General features: G+C 30.5%; 2 protein-coding genes across 2 annotated transcripts; one reads left to right on the top strand and one right to left on the bottom strand.

Moving 5' to 3' along the window:
• The first annotated feature begins 3,170 nt into the window (after positions 1 to 3,170).
• On the top strand, positions 3,171 to 4,454 carry LOC123894683 (protein EPIDERMAL PATTERNING FACTOR 1-like). Its single transcript, XM_045944739.1, has 2 exons — positions 3,171 to 3,315; positions 4,037 to 4,454. The coding sequence occupies exons 1-2, from the start codon at positions 3,219 to 3,221 to the stop codon at positions 4,315 to 4,317; spliced, it is 378 nt and encodes a 125-aa protein (XP_045800695.1). The 5' UTR covers positions 3,171 to 3,218; the 3' UTR covers positions 4,318 to 4,454.
• Positions 4,455 to 7,892: 3,438 nt separating this feature from the next.
• Positions 7,893 to 13,023, bottom strand: LOC123894682. The gene is made up of 6 exons (XM_045944738.1): positions 12,053 to 13,023; positions 11,728 to 11,936; positions 10,837 to 11,059; positions 10,114 to 10,199; positions 9,750 to 9,841; positions 7,893 to 8,558 (listed from the first exon to the last, which is right to left on the bottom strand). The coding sequence occupies exons 1-6, from the start codon at positions 12,140 to 12,142 to the stop codon at positions 8,314 to 8,316; spliced, it is 945 nt and encodes a 314-aa protein (XP_045800694.1). The 5' UTR covers positions 12,143 to 13,023; the 3' UTR covers positions 7,893 to 8,313.
• Between the last annotated feature and the right edge of the window lie 6,634 nt (positions 13,024 to 19,657).

Raw genomic sequence — 19,657 nt, 5'->3', positions numbered from 1 at the left:
AGAACCGGCAGTCAGTAAAACCGGATAAAAACCGCTCTGAACCGGATTGAACCGCCCTGAACCGTTGAAACCGTTGAACCGGGGATGGTTTTGGAAAACCGGCCGGTTCGGAATCCAGTTGGGGAAAAAAGAAAAAAGAACGGAAAATGCAATTTTGTTTCTTTAGTTTTTCGTTTTTTTTTTTTTTTTCACTTTTGTGAAACAAAATGAAACTCATTTCTCTCTACTTTGTGAATCCATTCTTTTTGAAGCAGTATCATTTCCACCTTCCATGATGTGTACTACTGTATTGATGATTTGTTGTTAGTATTCATCATTGGGGCCAAGAAAGGAAGGAAATTGATGAAAGAAAATTTTTGAATAAAAGAGGAAGAACATTGTTTTACAATCTAGAATATTTTCTTTGTTTTTTTGAAGTTATGTTTTGTGTTGAATGAAAAATCAAACTAGCATTAAATTGAGAAGAAGAGAGAAATATGAAGAACATAATAGAGAAAAATTATCAAAAAAATAAAAATTGGAAAGAAAGCAATAAGATGAGGGTGGCGGCTGTGTGTGTGTAATATGAGAGAGGAACTTTTAATATTAAGGTTATATAACACATAACATTATAAGTGGGCTTGGGCTCAACCAAATTTAGTAACATAATAATAAAAAACTATCATAAAAATTCTAATTCTATACCTTAAAAAAAATTCTATTATATTTTATTATTATAAAATAATTATATGAACGGTTCAATATAAACGGTTCAATATAAACGGTTCAATAACGGTTGAACCGATCCGACCGGTTGACTCTTGAACCAGTTGTCACAACGATTCGACCTCCGGTCCGATTCTTAAAACATTGCTTTCAACTTTACCAACTAGAAATTTAAATATCATGTTATATATTAAATAACTAAATGGAATTTTTTTGAGGTTTTTTTTGTAAAAATCTCGGTGACATAATATGATTCTATCAAACTCGTAAATACTTTAGACATGTACTTAGGCCGGTTTGATATGGCTAGTACATGACCTTATGAGATGTAAATATCATAAATAAATTGAAAATTATTCAATAGAATACTTGAAAGAAAATATATACAAATTTAGACATTAAGAAACAACTCTTCATAATTGTCCATCATAAGTGAAATCTTTCTTCAAAATTTTGGGACTTCTGTTGTTTTGCAACTTATCTATAACCAATGAACAATTCACATAAACAACAATTTTCCTAAGATGAATAAAGTCATCAATCACAAGTCTAATAGGAACCTTGACCATTATTAACAAAGGAATATGTCCTGAATTTTGATCTTGCAATAGTTGATTTTGCAATTCAGGACCAAATACACTATCTCCCTTCAATGTCACATTAAATTTTGTTGTCTCCTTTCCTAGTTGCAAGAAAGGTTCGAATTGCCCCGCGCAAAATAAGGACCCCGAATACATTATGCTAACATGATTTTCTAAATAATCAAAACCAATGATCTTATTTGGATTCTCTGATTTCATAACAACACTAATGTTAGTTTGTAGCTTATTGTTATATTGTAGATCAAAATCCTTTATATTAAGATTTTCAACATTGTATGTAGGCATTTGTGGTTCAAGATAATAATATAAAGCTATAATAATTGCTACTAAAATGAAAAGAATTAGACAAAAGCAACAAATACAACATTGAAAACAACTTAAGCAGTAACAACAACACCTTAGGAATTCACAACATGTGCCTTCGGTAGAATGGTGTCTTTTAGGATTTTTTATTGAGGCATATTGTTGAGGAACATAATAATTAGGTGTCATGGTAAATATGTTGAAGGTGATATATAGTTTAATTGTTGATTAACATTGATTAATCCTTTGAGATTTTACATGATGTGCTTTTCTTTTTGTTTGTTTAGAGAATCTTTCATTGGTTAAGGATTTTGTTATGTATGTATGGATAAGGTTTCTCTATAACCATGCTAAAACTAGTTTCTACATTTTTTTTTCTTCCCTTAATTTAGGCACTAGCTTATTATGGTTAGTTTGGTTGCTGATGATTTTAAATTATGATCAGTGAGCTAAATTTTATGTGTACTTAAAGGTGCAGATAAAAAATTGGATATTGATGGATACTAATATATAAATACAAGTTACAACTCGCGTTCTCTAAACTTTAAGACTTTTCTTATTATGGCAAGTCATCGGAAGTCAACTAACCTAAACTTTTCTTCTAAAAAAAATGGATGTTAATTTTGTCTAGTTTATTTAATTTTTTCGAACTCCGCGCCTATCTATATTTATGTATGTTAATTTAAGCAAAGGCTAATTGTAATTAAACAACCACCAATTAACATGACTCATTCGTTCATTATAGTTTAAACACTAATCATATAAGAGTGTTTCATTAATGACATAGATTGGGTCGATCTCCTCCAACTTAATTAGAGGTCATGAGTTTGAATTCAACCTTATGAAAGTATGAATGCATCAAAGTTATAAGTATTGAGGGAGAATTTATCCGCTCATTGTAGTTCTTCTCAAATCCAATAATTAATTTCTACCATCTATTTAAATCGAATAATTGAAATCAGACGGTTTAGATCACTTACACAGTAAAACAATCTCAACCATTCATTCAAATCGGACGTTTGAGAATTGTAACAGCATGGAATCCAATTTCATGTTTAGGTAATGCCTTTATACAAAAATATTAACTAAGCCTATAAATATATGCGAGAGAAGGTATTGATGGCAGTCACATTCAAAGCCTCGGTTGCCAAATTTATTATACGAACTCAATAGCACATGAACATTAATTTAATTAAATAAATAGTAAAAAAATGTGATCCTAGCACACAAATATAAGTGCAAAATGAGGCTGCATTTATGCTACCTAACAAATACTTGTGCCTACAATACAAGGTAAAGCAATCACGTAAAACAAACACTTTTAACTCTCTTGTTTTAAATTCTTACTATTTTCTCTTCTTTCTCTCAAACAAAAAAAGCTTAAACAATCTTGTGATCTAAGTATGAGTAATCCTCATTCGCACCCTCTTTCATGTGACACTCTCCTCTTGCCTGTGAACGTTTTCAATTCCATGTTTTTTTTCTTCTTTACACCCCCTTTATTTTCTACCTATATATATTTTGGCTTCATTTACATCATTCACCATGTACTAAGAAGAAAATCTCATAAGAACACCACATTTGAAATTTCAAGAGAAAATAACCATAATGAAGAGGAACTTGGTCTATGTTTCTGCATTTGTTCTTGTTTTACTTTTTGTTCCAATGTTGACCTCTTCAAGGCACATAAGCTACTCAAATTTGGGTAAGTCTCCAATTCTTATAGTTAAGATCTATTATGATTATTTGACTATGTTTGGTATCACAGTGAGCATGTCAGAATTACGGTGGATTGTTGTGCTTCTAGCATACCCGCCATGATGTCAAACATACACCGATAGTTGAAATTAATCATATTTTTTAATGCACATAACTATAATGTAACATTGTAATATTCTTTTAAGAACATTCAAACACATGGTTATTCTTTCTAATGTGGACCTCAAAAAAGTTCAAAGATATATTTTTTATTAAAATTTACTAAAAATTGTAAGGGTACAAGGTGGACATTTTTTTAGGTCCTTACATATACTTAACCATCCATATATTGACTTCATCATATATGTTTTTATCTTTTGGGATATCCAGTATAAAGAAAAAAAAGTTGAATTAACATATGCCTACCTAAGTTAGAAACAAGAAATATGAAATATGTTTCTAATTAGAACGGGTGTGAATATGAAATATGACATGGGGAATGAGCCTTAATCTGTTGTCAATATATATTTTGATAAATAAATTTTTTAAAAAAAAGGGCTTTTTAATGTTTGCTTTCGATTCAACTTTATTAGTAGTATAATTATTAAAATAATACTGTACTTCCAAATTAATTAAATTGGTTAAGTGAATTAATTTAATGTGCCAAATGTTGTTGTGTTAATTTTCATGTTTTTTTTTTACAATGTATTAATTTTCATATTGAGTAGTAGGACATGGACATTCAAATCCTGAAGTGGGAAAAAAAGTAGATGCAACCAAAGGAGCAAAACAAAATCCGTATTCAGAAGGAAGAACGAAACATATGCGACGGCCAGACACGATGCAAGTAGCTGGGTCGCGGTTGCCGGATTGTTCACATGCATGCGGGTCATGTACGCCATGCCGATTGGTGATGGTGAGCTTAGTTTGTGCATCCCTTGCAGAAGCTGAATCATGTCCAATGGCTTATAAATGCATGTGCCATAACAAGTCCTATCCTGTCCCATAGAATGAATTATTAGAGAATTTCAATTTTTGTAACCTGGTGTAATATATATAGTGCCCATTTTTCTTGTTTTTCTTTTCTTTAATTTTCTCTCTGTTGTCCAACAATGGTAGAAATGATTTCCTAGCAATGAAAATGGTTTTTGGCACGATGAAAATGGTATAAGTGTTGTCTTTTTTTTTTTATGCTTGAATTATTAGAAGGATAAAACTTATATGCATTTCTTTAGATGCAGTTTTTCATATTTCTCTCATAAAAATGTAGTTATTTATATTTTTTAATTAAAAAAAGAAAAAGAAAATTGTTTTTAAATAAAAATAACTTCACCTCATGTATCTAGCACAGTAAGAAGTGTGTATATGGAACTGTACATAAATTTGATCCTTATTAGAATTGTTAATGTTTGAGATTATGAATTATGCGATAAAATTCAAGTTAATAGCATAAAAAAAATACTTATCTTAATAAATAATGTGATAAAATCAAAGTCATGAGAATACATATACTTCTAGATTTGTACCGTTGATGAACTTAGTTACCGATTAAACTAATAGCTAGTCTAAGTTGATCTGTCAATTTAACATTTGAGTCATTGTTCATGTGGTATAAGATATGCTGATGTGACATGTGAATTAAGTATTAGTGAGATTTTAGTCAGAAACCCTCCAAGTTTAAACTAATATATTGGTCTTGGATTTGGAGGGTTTCTACTTACATGTGTGTTGGAGTATGGTTATGAAGTTTTTAATAATGTTAACAATGTTTAATCTTCGTTAAAAAACATATATGAAGCATACAAGATATGTTCTGTTCTCTTTTTTTGTTTTAGGTGTTTCCTTTTTATTGTTTATTTACGTGTAAGTAGGTTTTTAGCTCGTGAAAAATGTTTTGTTGAAGTGAATGCAAAAAATATCATTAATTGAATAATTCATTCGTGGGAGTGTGGCCTACTGATTTTGTTACATTTATTAAAGAAAGTATGGTGGAGACAAGTGTATTAATATTATTATAGTATTAATCTTGTATGCTCAGGTCATTTTCTATACTCTTAAAATACATGGAAAATATCTCGAATCTAGTTGGCCCAAAATCTTCTTGTCCTTTCTCTCATTAGAATAGGTAAAATGAAAGTGAATTTGTCAATTGTTCAAAAGGTAAATTAAAATTGATGAAAATGAAAAGAAAAAAAAAAATGAAAATTCAGACACATTAACGTACAGGTTATAGCTCTTTTCTTTTGACTTCAAGAAAGTTCTTTCCAAAAACAACAGTATGAGATTGGTGTTTTCTTTACCAACTATACACACAATCTTGTATTAAAATGGAAGTTATATTTCAATCAATAAAGTTAAATGAAATGTTTGTTTTTTATACAATTTTATATGAGAAATCTTTATGGATTTTTTAAATGACCCCTTTTTGAAAAAGAATATAAAAATGCATCACATTTAACAAAATAATTAAATGTCCTATTTCTTTTATTTATTAACTCTCTGTTTTCCAATAGGAAGGGGCTCAGATAATCTAGAGCTCGGTCGAGAGTTAATTAAAGTCTAACGAATAATTGTTATCACAAAAAATTAAACTCGAGTTCTCTCGAACAATTAATCTTGAACATTATGATTATTGAGTCAGACACCAAATCTCACGTGAAGGTCAATGGCAATAAAGTTGTGACCCTGAAAGAGTTCAAAAAATAGATTTCGAGCTTAATTTCTGCTACTAACATTTTTCCATTTTCTCTAACAATATACTAATAATTAATATTTTCCTATAAAGAGGGTTGTGAATCGTGATTTACTAATGAGATCATATATTTGGATATAAATATAGTATTTATATAACAAAAATTCGTTTTAAAAAATTAAATGTCAATGTTAGTAATTAGTTGTTAAGTTAATATTTTTCTCTTTTATCCGAGTTTGAACAATGGCTTCTAACTCCTTTAATCCGTACCTCAAATTCAATTATGCTACCCACTTCACCTTATTTATTTTTTACTCACAATCAAGTATATTTTTCATTTGTTTACTCAACATACACGTTTATTTTTCTTTAGAAATGTTGATAAATACTGATTGAAAATTAAACACTAACTCACCTTTTAGCAAAAGTGAACAAATACTAAATTTATGGAAAAGACAAAAAATGCACATTGTTTTTTTTAATCATGTTAGAGCAACACACTTTTAATGATGGTTTAAGCCACACTTTAATTTCTCTTATAAATATCCACTTTGTTTCTGTTTCCCAACTTCTCCCCCTTACCCCTAAATAGCTAAAGAAGCTATTTTTTTTTTATCAAAAAAGAGTATTAATAGTGGGACAAAATGAAAATGCATGTGTGAAGGCTGATATATCACTTAAGTCGGTTTGTTTCTTTTCAAAAAAATAAATAAATAATGGTTTGTTAATTAGTACTCCTCCATCTTATAAAAATATTATTTTTGTAATTTTTGTCTTAAAATAATTGTCAATTTAAAACATTATTATAATATTTATTTACTTTTCTACCTTTAAAGTCATTGTAATTAATTATTTGTTTAAGAATCACACATAATCCTATATTTAATTTGAGACGGAGGAAATACATATTTACCATAATAATTATATTAGTGTCTCAAAATTTTGGTTAGGATTTCTATTTTTACTTGTTGCCAATTTTCATAACCATATATCTATGGATGAACATGGAAATACTTCAAGATCAATGCGAGCCAATTATATCTATTCCTTTTCCATGAAACATCCCTAGCTACTTGCATTTTTTCCTTCTTTTTCTTTGTTTAAATGAGTGGGCACTAAAACAGAACAATGAAATCCCATTAGTTCAAAGGGAAATGAGATGAATTTGGAATTTTTGCAACATGCTTTCACATCATTCATCAAATCCATTGACAATAACAAGTGATTAATATCACAGAAATAATTTTTTGGCATCAAAATTTTATGTCAAATACTATGTTATTCGAGACTCCGAAAGTCGGTGGCTAATAGGCTATGCTCGAAAGATCGGAATATGTGAGGCTCTTCATGTTGAGATGTGAGAAATATATGAGGGGTTAAAGATAGCTAGATTTTATGGTTTTTCACAATTTATTATGGAAAGCGACTCCAAATTATTAGTGGACATGGTTACAAATAATTGCAAGATTATTGGGGCTACTCTCGTTCTAATTCGTCGAATATGAGATCTTATTAATCTTCTTTGGCATGTTAAGATCAATTACACTTTAGCGTGAAGGCATTAGATGTGCCGATAGTTAGTATCGTATAGTCTAACAAAGAATTCATTTTTGTCCATTGTTTTTAAAGGCCCCTTAGAGGGAGTTGCAAATTATCTTGTTTGATGACATTTTAGGAGTTTGTGTGCCTAGAAATTTTCATTTAATTTTGTAAGTTTTTACTTTGGGTTCTGCCCTCTTTTTTATACACAAAAAAAAAATATATAATTATTTTTTAAAAGTAGTATTAGATTTACTCTTATGGAACAATTTTTTGAATAATTTGGAATTTTATATTTTTACAATAAATATATACTAAGTTATAAAATATAAAAAGAAAAATAGAGATAAACATGTACAATGACACATACAATATTTGTATTTTAACTTTGAAACAACATCTTTCAATATTATACACAATTAAAGCTCAAAGTTCTATAGTCTCTCACCTTTTGTCCCTCTCTCATGACCCCTCCCTCCCTTATCCATCTCTCCAATTCCCTCTTGGAACATATAAAAGCTAGTACTAAAAAAGGAGTCAATTCATCAATCACCCTTTTCCATGGAAGGGTTGGTCCTAAAATACTCTCAAGGGTTAACAAGTATCTCAAATCAACTACTACTACTACATACATATCCTCAATATTCTTTTTCACACCCCCCTCAATATACAACACAAAAGGAGCAATTAATGGTCCAAGAAAGTGCATAGAAAAAAAACTAAAGATATTTTTAGAGTAGTGGGAATATTAATAATCCCTTTTTTTCTTTTAATTTAGCCATGACGAATGCCCATGAAGTAATTAAAGTCATGATGCTGAACCCTTAGTTGCTTCAACCATGAATCTGCCACACTTAATAGTGACATTAATCTTTCTTGGTCCCGACCACGATTACCAGCAACCCACACATTCCCACCTTGCATTTTGTATGTTGCCAATCCAAATGCTGGCAATGAGATGCTTTCTCCTTCTTTTTTCTTCACTTGCCCACCCTCAATATCATCATCTAGGTCCATCCCTATATAAGACAAACATCTTTCTATAATTAGTATGGGAAAATTAAATACTCATACAAGTAATTAATTATGGCTTGAAAAGGTAATTAAGGTACGTTTGGATTGACTTATTTTTGAGCTTATGCGAAATAACTTATGCAAATAAATAAGTTTTTATGTATTACTATAAGCTTTTCAAGGTAGCTTACAAAAAAAAAAAAACTTATAAAGACACAATTTTTGTTAGTGATAATTTATGAATTAACATAAAAGTTTATTTATTTGCATAAGCTATTTTCATAAATTCAATAATAAGTCAAATCCAAACGGATCTTAATAATATGACACACTTATCCTACAAGTAGCTTGGTCCAGCTAGGTTGTTTCGTACAGTTTAGTATTTTGTAAAAAAAATCACGTTTTTTTAAGGGTTTGGTTGATATACAAAAGTTAAGTACTTAACAAAGCTAAACAACACAAGACAAAATAAAATAGTACAGAATAAATTCTAAAGAATGAAACAATTTTTTGTCTTGTAAGTATGATATATGTTGGACAAAAGATTATTTTTGCATTTTAGACGACTTTTACTTGTAACAAAAAAGTTATCATGTGGTTTAGTGAGAGGTAAATTCTTTTATTTTTATTTCGTCTCTTGCCCCCTAATTTATACCAATCCTAAAAATAATTTCTTAAATTTTTTTTGAACAAGAATAATTTTAAAATTACATACAGTATAACTAGAGTCGTCTACTCCCTTATTTTTCAGCGGATCAAATGTACGATGAGATTAATGTTATCTAACATTAGATTAATCTAATGGCGTAGAGATTAATATGAAGTCTTGAGCTAGAAAATGATCATGTTGTAAAGAATTCGAGTTTAATTTTGGATAAAATTTAACTAAGGTACATTGTTTTCCTAATAAAAATATCATAAAAGTTGAGATTATTAAAGCAATTGTGAAAAGGCAATAGTTGGGTTGGACTCCTCTACAGTAGTTGGACAATTACACATTTGGAGAGACAAAGACCAATCAATAAGCTTAGACATTTCTAATTTCATTGATTAATCTTCTGTCCAACTAAGATCTCATCAAGGGTAATTATGAACATTTTTAGTAAAAACGTGAAATCTACAGCTCCTATATATAAGTTTTTTCCTTCAATTTAACAGACCCCACAAAAAAATAAACATAAATAGAAAATAAATACCTTGAAATGAAGATGAAAGTGTGTGGTAAGTGAGGAAGCATGTTGAAAGATCTTTAATTGTTCTTCCCATAGGAATGTGATATATTGGGTACCTGAAAAACAAAAAGTATATTTGTCAATAATTTTGTTTGTTACAAAGTTATTTTTTCCGATCACTACTCTAATTAAAAAATCACTTTTCAGATTCATAAAATAACTGATGTATCTAGTATATAATATATATCAGATACATTAATTATTATTTATTCCATGAATTTGAAAAGTATTTTTTGTTTTATCACAGTGACCAGAGGAATTACTTAGAGAGAATAAATTATGTTGAAGAAGTAAATATCTAAGGATAGGATGAGACAAAATTGGTTACCAAGCAACAGCCATCCAACTTGCTGGTGAAAGATCCACACTTCTTAATGACATTAACCCTGGGTATCTTTGAGCTAATCCAGATATCTGAAATTCATAAAATCATATATGCCACCAATTAAACAATGGAATCTATATAATTTTTACACATCATTACCATTTATTTTTGAATTGTGATTGATGGATGTATTTTAAGTTCTTTTTGTAACAATCACTATTTTTAGTTGTGGAAGAAGAACTTATGCTCTAAGGGCATGACAATTACTTTGATAAGAAATAAAGAAAAATGGAATATTCTTAATTTCCATCTTGATAAGTAATTTGAGGAAAATTGGTCTCTACTTATTCAAAGGTCAGAAGTTAGAATTTATCTAGTTATGGGTGCCTATATCACTATTCACCAAATTATTATTCTTCATATTCCGATTTCCATACATTCACGTAATCATTGCAATAGTAACATTTGGATGGAACAAATTTTAAATTCGATACGTTATATTTGATTGAAATTTGCACTGTCTGATCTCGACTTAACAGTCATACATGGACGCGTTGAAATCGACAAATCGTTATAATAGGAATCCAAATTCCACAATTTCTTTTTATACCTAATCAATTGAAGAAAACCAAAAGCATATCATAGATATAGATGAGGTTCTAATGAAGGTCATAAATTAACAACATAAAGTAAGAAAAAGAAAAGGTCAATTAATATCACACACACCTTATCCATTAGAGGAACTCTTCCATATGGATTTGATCTTTCAAAATATTGACAATAGAGATGACCCAATCTATCATTCAAATGCCAAAGACAATCTTGTTCATATCCTCCTTCTTCTGATGAAGTTCCATCCCATCTCCATAATTTATCACACTCACTCTCATCACTATAAGAATCACTGTATGAATCCCTTGTCTCACAATCACCTGATTCTGTTTCTTCCCTATAATACCAATAAAAATTTATCCATTAGTTTCTCTTAACAAAACCAAACACAATTGTTTCATTATAATTTAACTAATCCTATGTCAATTATGCTACCAAATCACCAAACACAAAACAACTACATATTTATACAACAATTGCATCTTAGGATCAACGTTGAATTTGTCAGAATCACGATAATATAATTTTAGGAAAAAACTAGTCTTTAAAGTCTCAACAAAATTTAAGTGCTACCATTATTTCATCGAACTTACCGTAATTCTAAACGTACACTTATTATGGTGGGATTTCAACATAGTTAAATTCCTAAAACCCATAATTTCAAAAGCATAATTATGCAACCAGTGTGAAAGTTTGACCATAAGGAACAGTAACAAAATCATACTACTACTTTGTTACTGTTTCCCATAATTCATAAACACATCTTCCATAGTGGGGTTTCAATATCAAAATGTCTTAATGTTAGAAATGTTGGAAACACCAATGAAAGCAACAATAGATGAATTTCACAAACAGAAACTTAAAATATAGTCAACACTATAATGATCAAATCCAATTTCCAACCATACAGATATAAAAACTAGATACATCGGTTATTCAATAAATCTGAAAAATGAATATTTGCGACCAGAGGGAGTAGCGGTTGAAAATAGTTGGGTTAATTACCTATAAGTATTGCTAGTGAAAATCTGAATTGCAGAAAGATAAGGAACATAGTACTGTACAAGTGTTTCACCACTAGTTAACGTGATTGGAACACCAGTTCCATAAGCACTCCATTCATCATAACAATTCCAAAGATCACCTAAGGTGAAATATTCAACTCTTTCTCTTTCCCATGGTTGCCACAAACGGTTAAGGTTTGTAATCTCCGACTGCAACAAAAACATAAAACAACAACATTAAAAACATGAAATTTAAGACAAGAACGTATATTCTTAAATTAAATTCTTTAAATAAATGAATAATAAAATTGAGAATAAGACAAAACCTTAGGAAGAAACTGAGATTGAACAACGGGTGTTGTACAACGAACGAAACAATCAAGGTTAGAATGCATTGACCCTTTATTAAAAATCATGACTTTTAGAGAGAGAAATGAAAAATATTGAGAGAGAGAAAGAGAGAGAAGGGAGGGAAGAGGAAAAGAGGGTGTTTTTCAGCTTCTCTCCCAACCCTGAAAAAAACAGAGACAACCCAGATAGGAAAAAAAAAAAACAGAGAGAGACAGAGAAAGAGAGAGAGAGAATTGAAAAGGGGTATAGAGATTAATTTGGGATTTCAATTTAATTTCTATTTTTTGATGTTTAGACACCGAATTAGCCGCAAAATCTAAGTGTCATTCGCTAATTATATCTCTCTGTTTTGGGTTTTTGTTATCTCTCTGTTTTTCTCTGTCTTTGCAGGCAATGTTGTGAATTGAACGCTATGTGTAATTGTTGGAAAAGATTGTTATGGAAACAATGTAATTTATGGGTTTCTTTTGTTTTTTATTAAACTAATCCTTGAAGAAAACTCTTTGGTTTGATATTGGCGTTGAAGGAAAAAAGAGCGTTAAAAGTGGAGGGACGGTGTTTAATTTTGAACAGAAAAGAAGCGTGGGTTTTTTCTTTCCTGAGAAAGTGGACACGGAAACTGAAAAGAAAACGGAGTTGTTATTGTTATGAGTTATGAGATGAGAATTGAGAAGAGAAGAGAAGAGGTGTGTGTTTGTTTGTTGTATTGTATGTAGCTAGATGAAACCGAGAGAGAGAGAGAGAGAGAGAGAGAGAGAGAGAGAGAGAGAGGTGATATAATTGTGATTTGTGATTGTAACTGATGATGATGATGAGATATGAGAAACAGAGAAGATGAGGGTTATGGATTGGATGGATGCATATACACACCATTAATTATGGTATCACCCCCTTACATTTATTTATACTCTCATTTATGTCTTCCATATGTCTCTCCCTATTATTCAATTATTATAACTATATCTCATTTTCTTATATGAAACTTCTAACCGAATAAATAAATATTAATCTATTAATCAATCGTTAGTTGGTTAAGTCTTGATTAACGCTAAACTTTGGTAGAAAGTATATGGTTCGATCTCGAGAGATGAAACTATTTTTTTTTATAAAAAATTTGATATCCGGCCTAAGGACCGACGAGATGGAACTACTTAATGTCAGAATTGTCCCCGCAACCACATTATGCGGTCCGATAGATCGGATACTGGTGAAAACAAAAACAAAAAAGTTGATGTATTAAGTACGATCACACAAGTAAAGATATAGTACTACCGGAAAGTATCTTTCGATGAAATTGAGAGATTCAAAGTAATGCGTGGCAAAATAAAGCAATTACCGTCGCTAATTAATAATGACTAGCATTTGTTCAATTTACTTGACCCACAAAATGAATTACTAACATAGTGTTGCACAAGAAATTGGATCCTCTCCGACACAACTCTCTCTTCTTTTTTTTTCTAATCAAACGGTTGTTGATCAACAAAAGAAAAAAAAAAGTATAGTGTAGGGGGGCGGAGAGAGAGAGAGAGAGAGAGAGAGAGAGAGAGAGAGAGAGAGAGAGATGTGAGTGAATGGCTGAGATGAGGGTATGAGGAAAAACACGAGAGATATGCTGGAGATGAATATGAAAAAAATATTTGCTGAAAAATGTCAATCTCTTAAATGGATCTCAGTAACTCGAGAGTAATATTCTCTGCACGGTTGCATGCAACATATATCTTTAACTTACTATATATATTTCCTCCAAAATTTGAGTTTTTGTACATGTAATTCGTGTTAGGTCAGAGCGGAACATTTTAGTGGATCTCTAATATTATTTTAGAATTTTGGATTTAACTTGACTTGATCTTATAAAATTAACTTCTAATGTAGTGGTTATCTTTACTTATAAACTTATGTTTAAGTTTTTTTCTTTCTTTTCACATCAGTTTAATCTGGTTCGGGGATCAACTCATGTTTAAGCTTTATTTTATCTAATATAAAATTCATGGTGTTTGATAAATAAATAAATAAATAAATAATATAAATATTATAATATTTTTGGTAAGCTATAAATATTATAATATGATATAGAATAGAAATAGTATAATATTATATGTTTTAATAATTTTATTATAGGACGAGGTTTGTTGTTATACCAGAACCCCGTAGCTATCACCTTTCAAATTATGTTGGCTTCGTTCATAGATTTAAATTTAACAGCCTTTGTTGGAGAAACAAAGCGGGTTTTTTTTTATTTAATTCATGAAATTTTAGTCTCTTCAATATTTGTTGTTACTTAATTAGTAAAAAAAAAATTGTTACAGACTATAAAAAACAAAACAAAATTTGTCACGAGTTTTATCCTTACTTTTAAGTAAACTCATTAGTCTTTATATGGCCTTAACTTCTTTTAATAAGTTTTTGTATTCGTGTTTAATATTATAAGAATTTTTTCACAAAATATTAGATTTTTTTAAACAAAAAATGGATTTAGTATGAATTTTTAAAACAAAAACTTCAAAAATTAAATTTAATTCATCCGTTGGTGAAATGTTTTATATATATAGTGACTAAAAATAAAATTTCAAATATTTATAAGGTCAAAAACGTATTCAACCCTTAACACAAATAGATAGACATAGAAATTTTGAGATCAAAAATTGTGTATTCAATTTTTTTTTTTATAATTATTGTGTATTCAACTTTTTAAAGTTGAAAATTTGACATTTTTAATATAAAATTCATATTTTTTAAATGAGAAAAAAAATGTACATTAACAGAGTAAAATAATTTTATATTATCAACTAATCACAACCATATTTTTCTTCACATCATCTCACTTAACCCCAGTTTCTTTGCATGACATGGAACATTAAACTATTTTTATTGGTTGTCCATGTAAAATTAAGTTACACTGACGGTGCGTGTCTTTTAAACTCTTTTTAAATTCTTAATTTGTGTCCTACATCGAATCCAGATAGGCAATTCGACTCAATAATTGATCACAATCGTTGATTTGGATCATAAGGTCCCAATTACACATCATTTTCATTAATACTTAACAATTTCAGCCGTTGATATAAATCTAACTATTAAAAACAGTAATTACATCACACAATTACAGGGAAAAAAAACCTAGCTTCATTTTGCACGACCCTTTGCTTTATCAATGTTTATGAGTAAAACTGATTGTTTCCAGGTTGTAAGATTTTAACATAAAATTTTATTTTGCTTTTCTTCTTCATCATCCACCAAGGAGGGGTGGTTTTTGGGTCAATTTTTGACCCAAAATCACCCCTCTAAGTTGTTTTTTTATTTTCTTTCCATTTAAATAAGTGATTTCACATAAATTAAGTTTTTTAGTTTTGTTTTTCTTGTTTTGTGATTTCGTCGTCTGAGTGCGGCGCTTTGTTGGTGGTCGTCATTGTTACGGCGTTTGTTTGTCCGTCTTGTTGCGGTGTTCGTTTGGTTCATTTTGAAAGGTAGATTTCAATCAATTGCAGATTCGATCAATGATTTGGGCATCATCGTTGCAGATCCGGAAGCATGGACATTCTGGTGACTTTTATCATATTATATTATTTGTAGGCATATTGCAATTGCCGTTATATGCTATTAACATGGATACTGTGAGATTGTTTGCAGTTTCATCCTTTTTGTTTTTAGCTATGTTGAATTTGTATTTGCATGTGATGTACTGTATCAATTATTGGAATGAATGAATATCCTTATTTTGAGTCAAAAAAAAAAATTTTAACATAAAAAGTTCCACACTTTCTTCACCCGTTAACTTCAATGAAAGTGTTATGTGACTAGAAAGTTATTAATTAACATACAATGAAAGGCTTTATAATTAGGTGTCGGTTATAAAACTGTAATGTACTGTTATTATAATTGGTAATCACTATTTTTATATATAAAATAAAATACTGTATCAATACATCACAGTCTTTCTGTTTTTTTTTTACTAAAAAAAATACATCTCAATCTTATATATAAACGATTTTATGTTTTAATACGAAATAGTTTAATGAATTCGGTCGTTATCATAGTCAATTATGTCCTCTTGGTTAAAAATAAATAAAAATTAATGAAATTTGAGATTCTCTACTTGAAGAAATTATATCAATCATTAGTTGATCCAGTGGTAATCGATGTTATATTTAGTAGGGAGGATCACAATTCGATCCTCGCAATTGTGATCGGGAGGGGCTGAAACTACTTGATGTCAGAATTGACTCGAACCAGATTAGACGGTCTAGTGGGCCGATCTAAAACTCTATTTTTCTCCTTGTCAAGATTTGAACCTCTAGACCTTCAACTCTTTAATCTTTAGTTCAACTAGCTTAATCAGATGAGCTACTCATTTCACCCATTATTCCGTGTCTCTTAATTCACTAACAACTAAAATCGGCTAATTGCAAAGACTAAATGAAAACCCCGATCGATCTATTTTTTCTTTTTATGTGTATCTCCCTATCATATATATATATCTCCCTTTGACATTTCAATTATTGATGTCCTCTCGTGTTTGCTAGTTGCTACTCATTTTATTAATCACAATTTCAACAAGTATTAACTAAGAAAACCTATGCTCACCACAGGTTATAATAAAAAAAAATATTACCATAAAAGATTGTGATGTAGCAGGCGAAGAAGTTGACTTGTGATACAACATCTAAAATAAGCCTAATTGCGTTTTATTTAAATATAAATATATGAAACTTTTTTACAAGTTAGGTAGGTAAGAGTAGTTCATTTAGTGGAGAATACCGATATTGTTAAACTGAATATTTTTATTATCATTCGAATTCAAAATCTCGTAATTTTTTTCGCCAGTGATTAATCTTATAAGTAATAATTTTTTTCGTCAGTATTCGACCCACTAGACTGCTTAATCTGATTCGGTAGTCAGTTCTGGTAGTGGTTCAATCACTCTTTCAATCGCAGTTGCGAGAGATCGAACTGTGATACTATCTACCAAGTCTAACGCCAATTACCACTAAACATGGTTAGTTGCAAAATAAATGTTGATATTATTATAAAAAAAAATTAATGTTTATTATAATACTAGTTTTGAAAACAAATGAAGCATTCATTTAATTAATTTTTGTTTGAAAGTGAAATCCTTGTCCAAAGCATGCAATTACAAATCTCTCGTTCTCCACCATTCACGACTAAATTCAAGTCAAGTGTCTTAAAGAAATTGTTACTGATATAAAATTTGCTTAGAGCAAAAGAAAAAGTACACTTATAATAATGTAATTTACGATCTTATAATAATAGTAGTCTCTTTGTTGATTTGCTTCTAATTTTGTACTTATTATTATTCTACCTCTCCCTTCCATAAAGCGAGAGATCAATGGAAGTTGGGGAAACCGCGTGAACGTAGGTGCAATGCAAGGACAAAGGATACTAATACTTAGATTAGATCATCAACAATTTAGTTAAGGCTAAATAATTACATGAATTACCTGACATACTATGATACAAGTAATAGATATATTTGAGTCTCTTAATTATTAAAGAATTATGATATGATTTATATATATATATATATATATATATATATATATATATATATATATATATATCCAAAATAATTACAAATGAATGAAAGGTAAACGTGATGAATCTTCATCATAGGCCATTAACAAGACCTCTTCACTGTCATCAAATTCAGCATAATTTGCATATCCACCCTCCCCAGATTGACATTCATATTGGAAGTGACCAAGCTTATGACATTTATAACATTCTATACTTTCTTTATTGATTCTTTTACCTCTGCCTTGACTTGTCTTAGCACCTCTTCCTCTACCTCTTCCAGAATTTCTGTCTGCATAGTTAACCTTCAAAGCTTGATCCTCTTCTTTGGCAGGTTTCATCTTTTGTTCATGCACAATTAAAGAACCTTGCAATTCATCAATTGTCAATGTCTCCACATTGCTGGCTTCTTCAATGGCACAGACAACATAGTTGAACTTGCTAGTCATGGACCTAAGAATTTTCTCAACCACAGTTCTTTGTTCCATGACCTCACCTTGAATCTTCATCTTGTTTACAATTGAGAGAGTCCTCCCAAAGTAATCATTCACTGATTCATCTTCTTTCATACGCAAGATTTCAAATTCACCCCTCAAAGCTTGCAATTGAGCCCTCTTGACTTTTGTGGATCCTTCAAATTTCTGCTTCATGGAATCCCAGATAGCCTTAGAGGAGGATTTGTCAAGAATTGTTTCAATGATTGTTCTATCAATCGATTGAAACAAGTAGTTCTTGGCTTTGAGATCTTTCAATTTTGCTTCTTTAGCAATTCTTTGTTCTTCTGCAGTGGCACCTGCTGCAAGAACTGGCACACCAGTTTCAACGATTTCCCAAAACTCCTTTGATTCCAAGAGATTCTTCATCAACATGGACCAATGATCATAGTGACCATCGTATTTTGGTATAGGAAAACCAAATTCTTTGTTTTCTGCCATTGAAGTTTTTTTTGCAAGAACTTCAAGAAACTACAAGATGAAACTGAATGCAACACACACAATCTTTCTACACACACGTGTTTCCCTCCCCAGAAGAAAAAGATTGTAAAACGAGTTGATTTCACACACACACACACTGTTTCCCTTCCCTGGATGATGATGAATGCAGTGCTCTCTCTCTGTGGCTCGATGATACCACTTGTTAGATCAAAAGCTCTATTGCATTCATTCAACCCAATCAACTGTTTTGGTTACAACATTGAGTGCCAATTTATAGGCAATGTAAACTAACAAACTATGCTAAACTTAAGGTGCAAGCAACAGATCCTAACAAACTAATACAGTTGGCATAACTGCCAAAACCAACTTGTACAACTGTTTTGCAACTGTCAATACAGTTTGCAATCTCAAATTCCAAATTGTGGTTTATTGACTCTGGATGCAGTAATCACATGAGTGGTGTGAAAGCATGGTTTCATGATCTTGATGACAGTTTTAGAGAAACTGTGAGGCTAGGAGACGATTCAAAGATGAATGTTATGGGAAGAGGGAATGTCAAACTGCAGTTAAATGGCATAGTTCAAGTCATCACTGGTGTGTATTACATACCAAAATTGAAGAACAATTTGTTGAGTCTAGGTCAATTACAAGAGAAGAATCTTGCTTTTGTGATCAGAGACAATTGGTGTAAAGTTTATCACCAAGACAAAGGAATGATTATGAGTTCACAGATGGCTTCAAACAAACTCTTTCCCATAATTGCTGAAGCAAAACTAGCATGTCTTCAAGCCAAGAGTGATGATGTAAGTCAGATATGGCACTGTAGATATGGACATCTAAATATCAAAGGAATTCAACACCTGCAGCAGAAGAATATGGTGATTGGATTACCAAGGATAGAAGATTCCAAACATGTGTGTGCTGATTGTCTGAAAGGAAAACAACATAGAGAAAGCATTCCTAAGTCAAGTAATTGGAAAGCTTCAAAGAGGTTAGAATTGATTCACTCTGACATTTGTGGACCTATAACTCCAGCCTCCAACAGTAACAAGAGATATGTGCTCACTTTTATTGATGATTTCAGCAGGAAAACTTGGGCTTACTATCTGGTCGACA

This window comes from Trifolium pratense, linkage group LG7 (assembly GCF_020283565.1).
Source record: "Trifolium pratense cultivar HEN17-A07 linkage group LG7, ARS_RC_1.1, whole genome shotgun sequence".
Taxonomy (NCBI): domain Eukaryota; kingdom Viridiplantae; phylum Streptophyta; class Magnoliopsida; order Fabales; family Fabaceae; genus Trifolium; species Trifolium pratense.
The sequence above is the reverse complement of the archived record's forward strand: the minus strand, read 5'-3'. Positions and strand labels throughout refer to the sequence as shown.

Bases quoted from the DNA above. Each gene is read 5' to 3' on its own strand.
- LOC123894683 (XM_045944739.1), top strand. From the start codon at position 3,219: ATGAAGAGGAACTTGGTCTATGTTTCTGCATTTGTTCTTGTTTTACTT. The intron at 3,316-4,036 runs GTAAGTCTCCAA...CATATTGAGTAG, and splicing joins CATAAGCTACTCAAATTTGG to TAGGACATGGACATTCAAAT.
- LOC123894682 (XM_045944738.1), bottom strand. From the start codon at position 12,142: ATGATTTTTAATAAAGGGTCAATGCATTCTAACCTTGATTGTTTCGTT. The intron at 11,937-12,052 runs GTTTTGTCTTAT...TTTTTGTTGCAG, and splicing joins AATCTCAGTTTCTTCCTAAG to TCGGAGATTACAAACCTTAA. The intron at 8,559-9,749 runs GTATTTATTTTC...TGTCTTATATAG, and splicing joins ACTTTCATCTTCATTTCAAG to GGATGGACCTAGATGATGAT.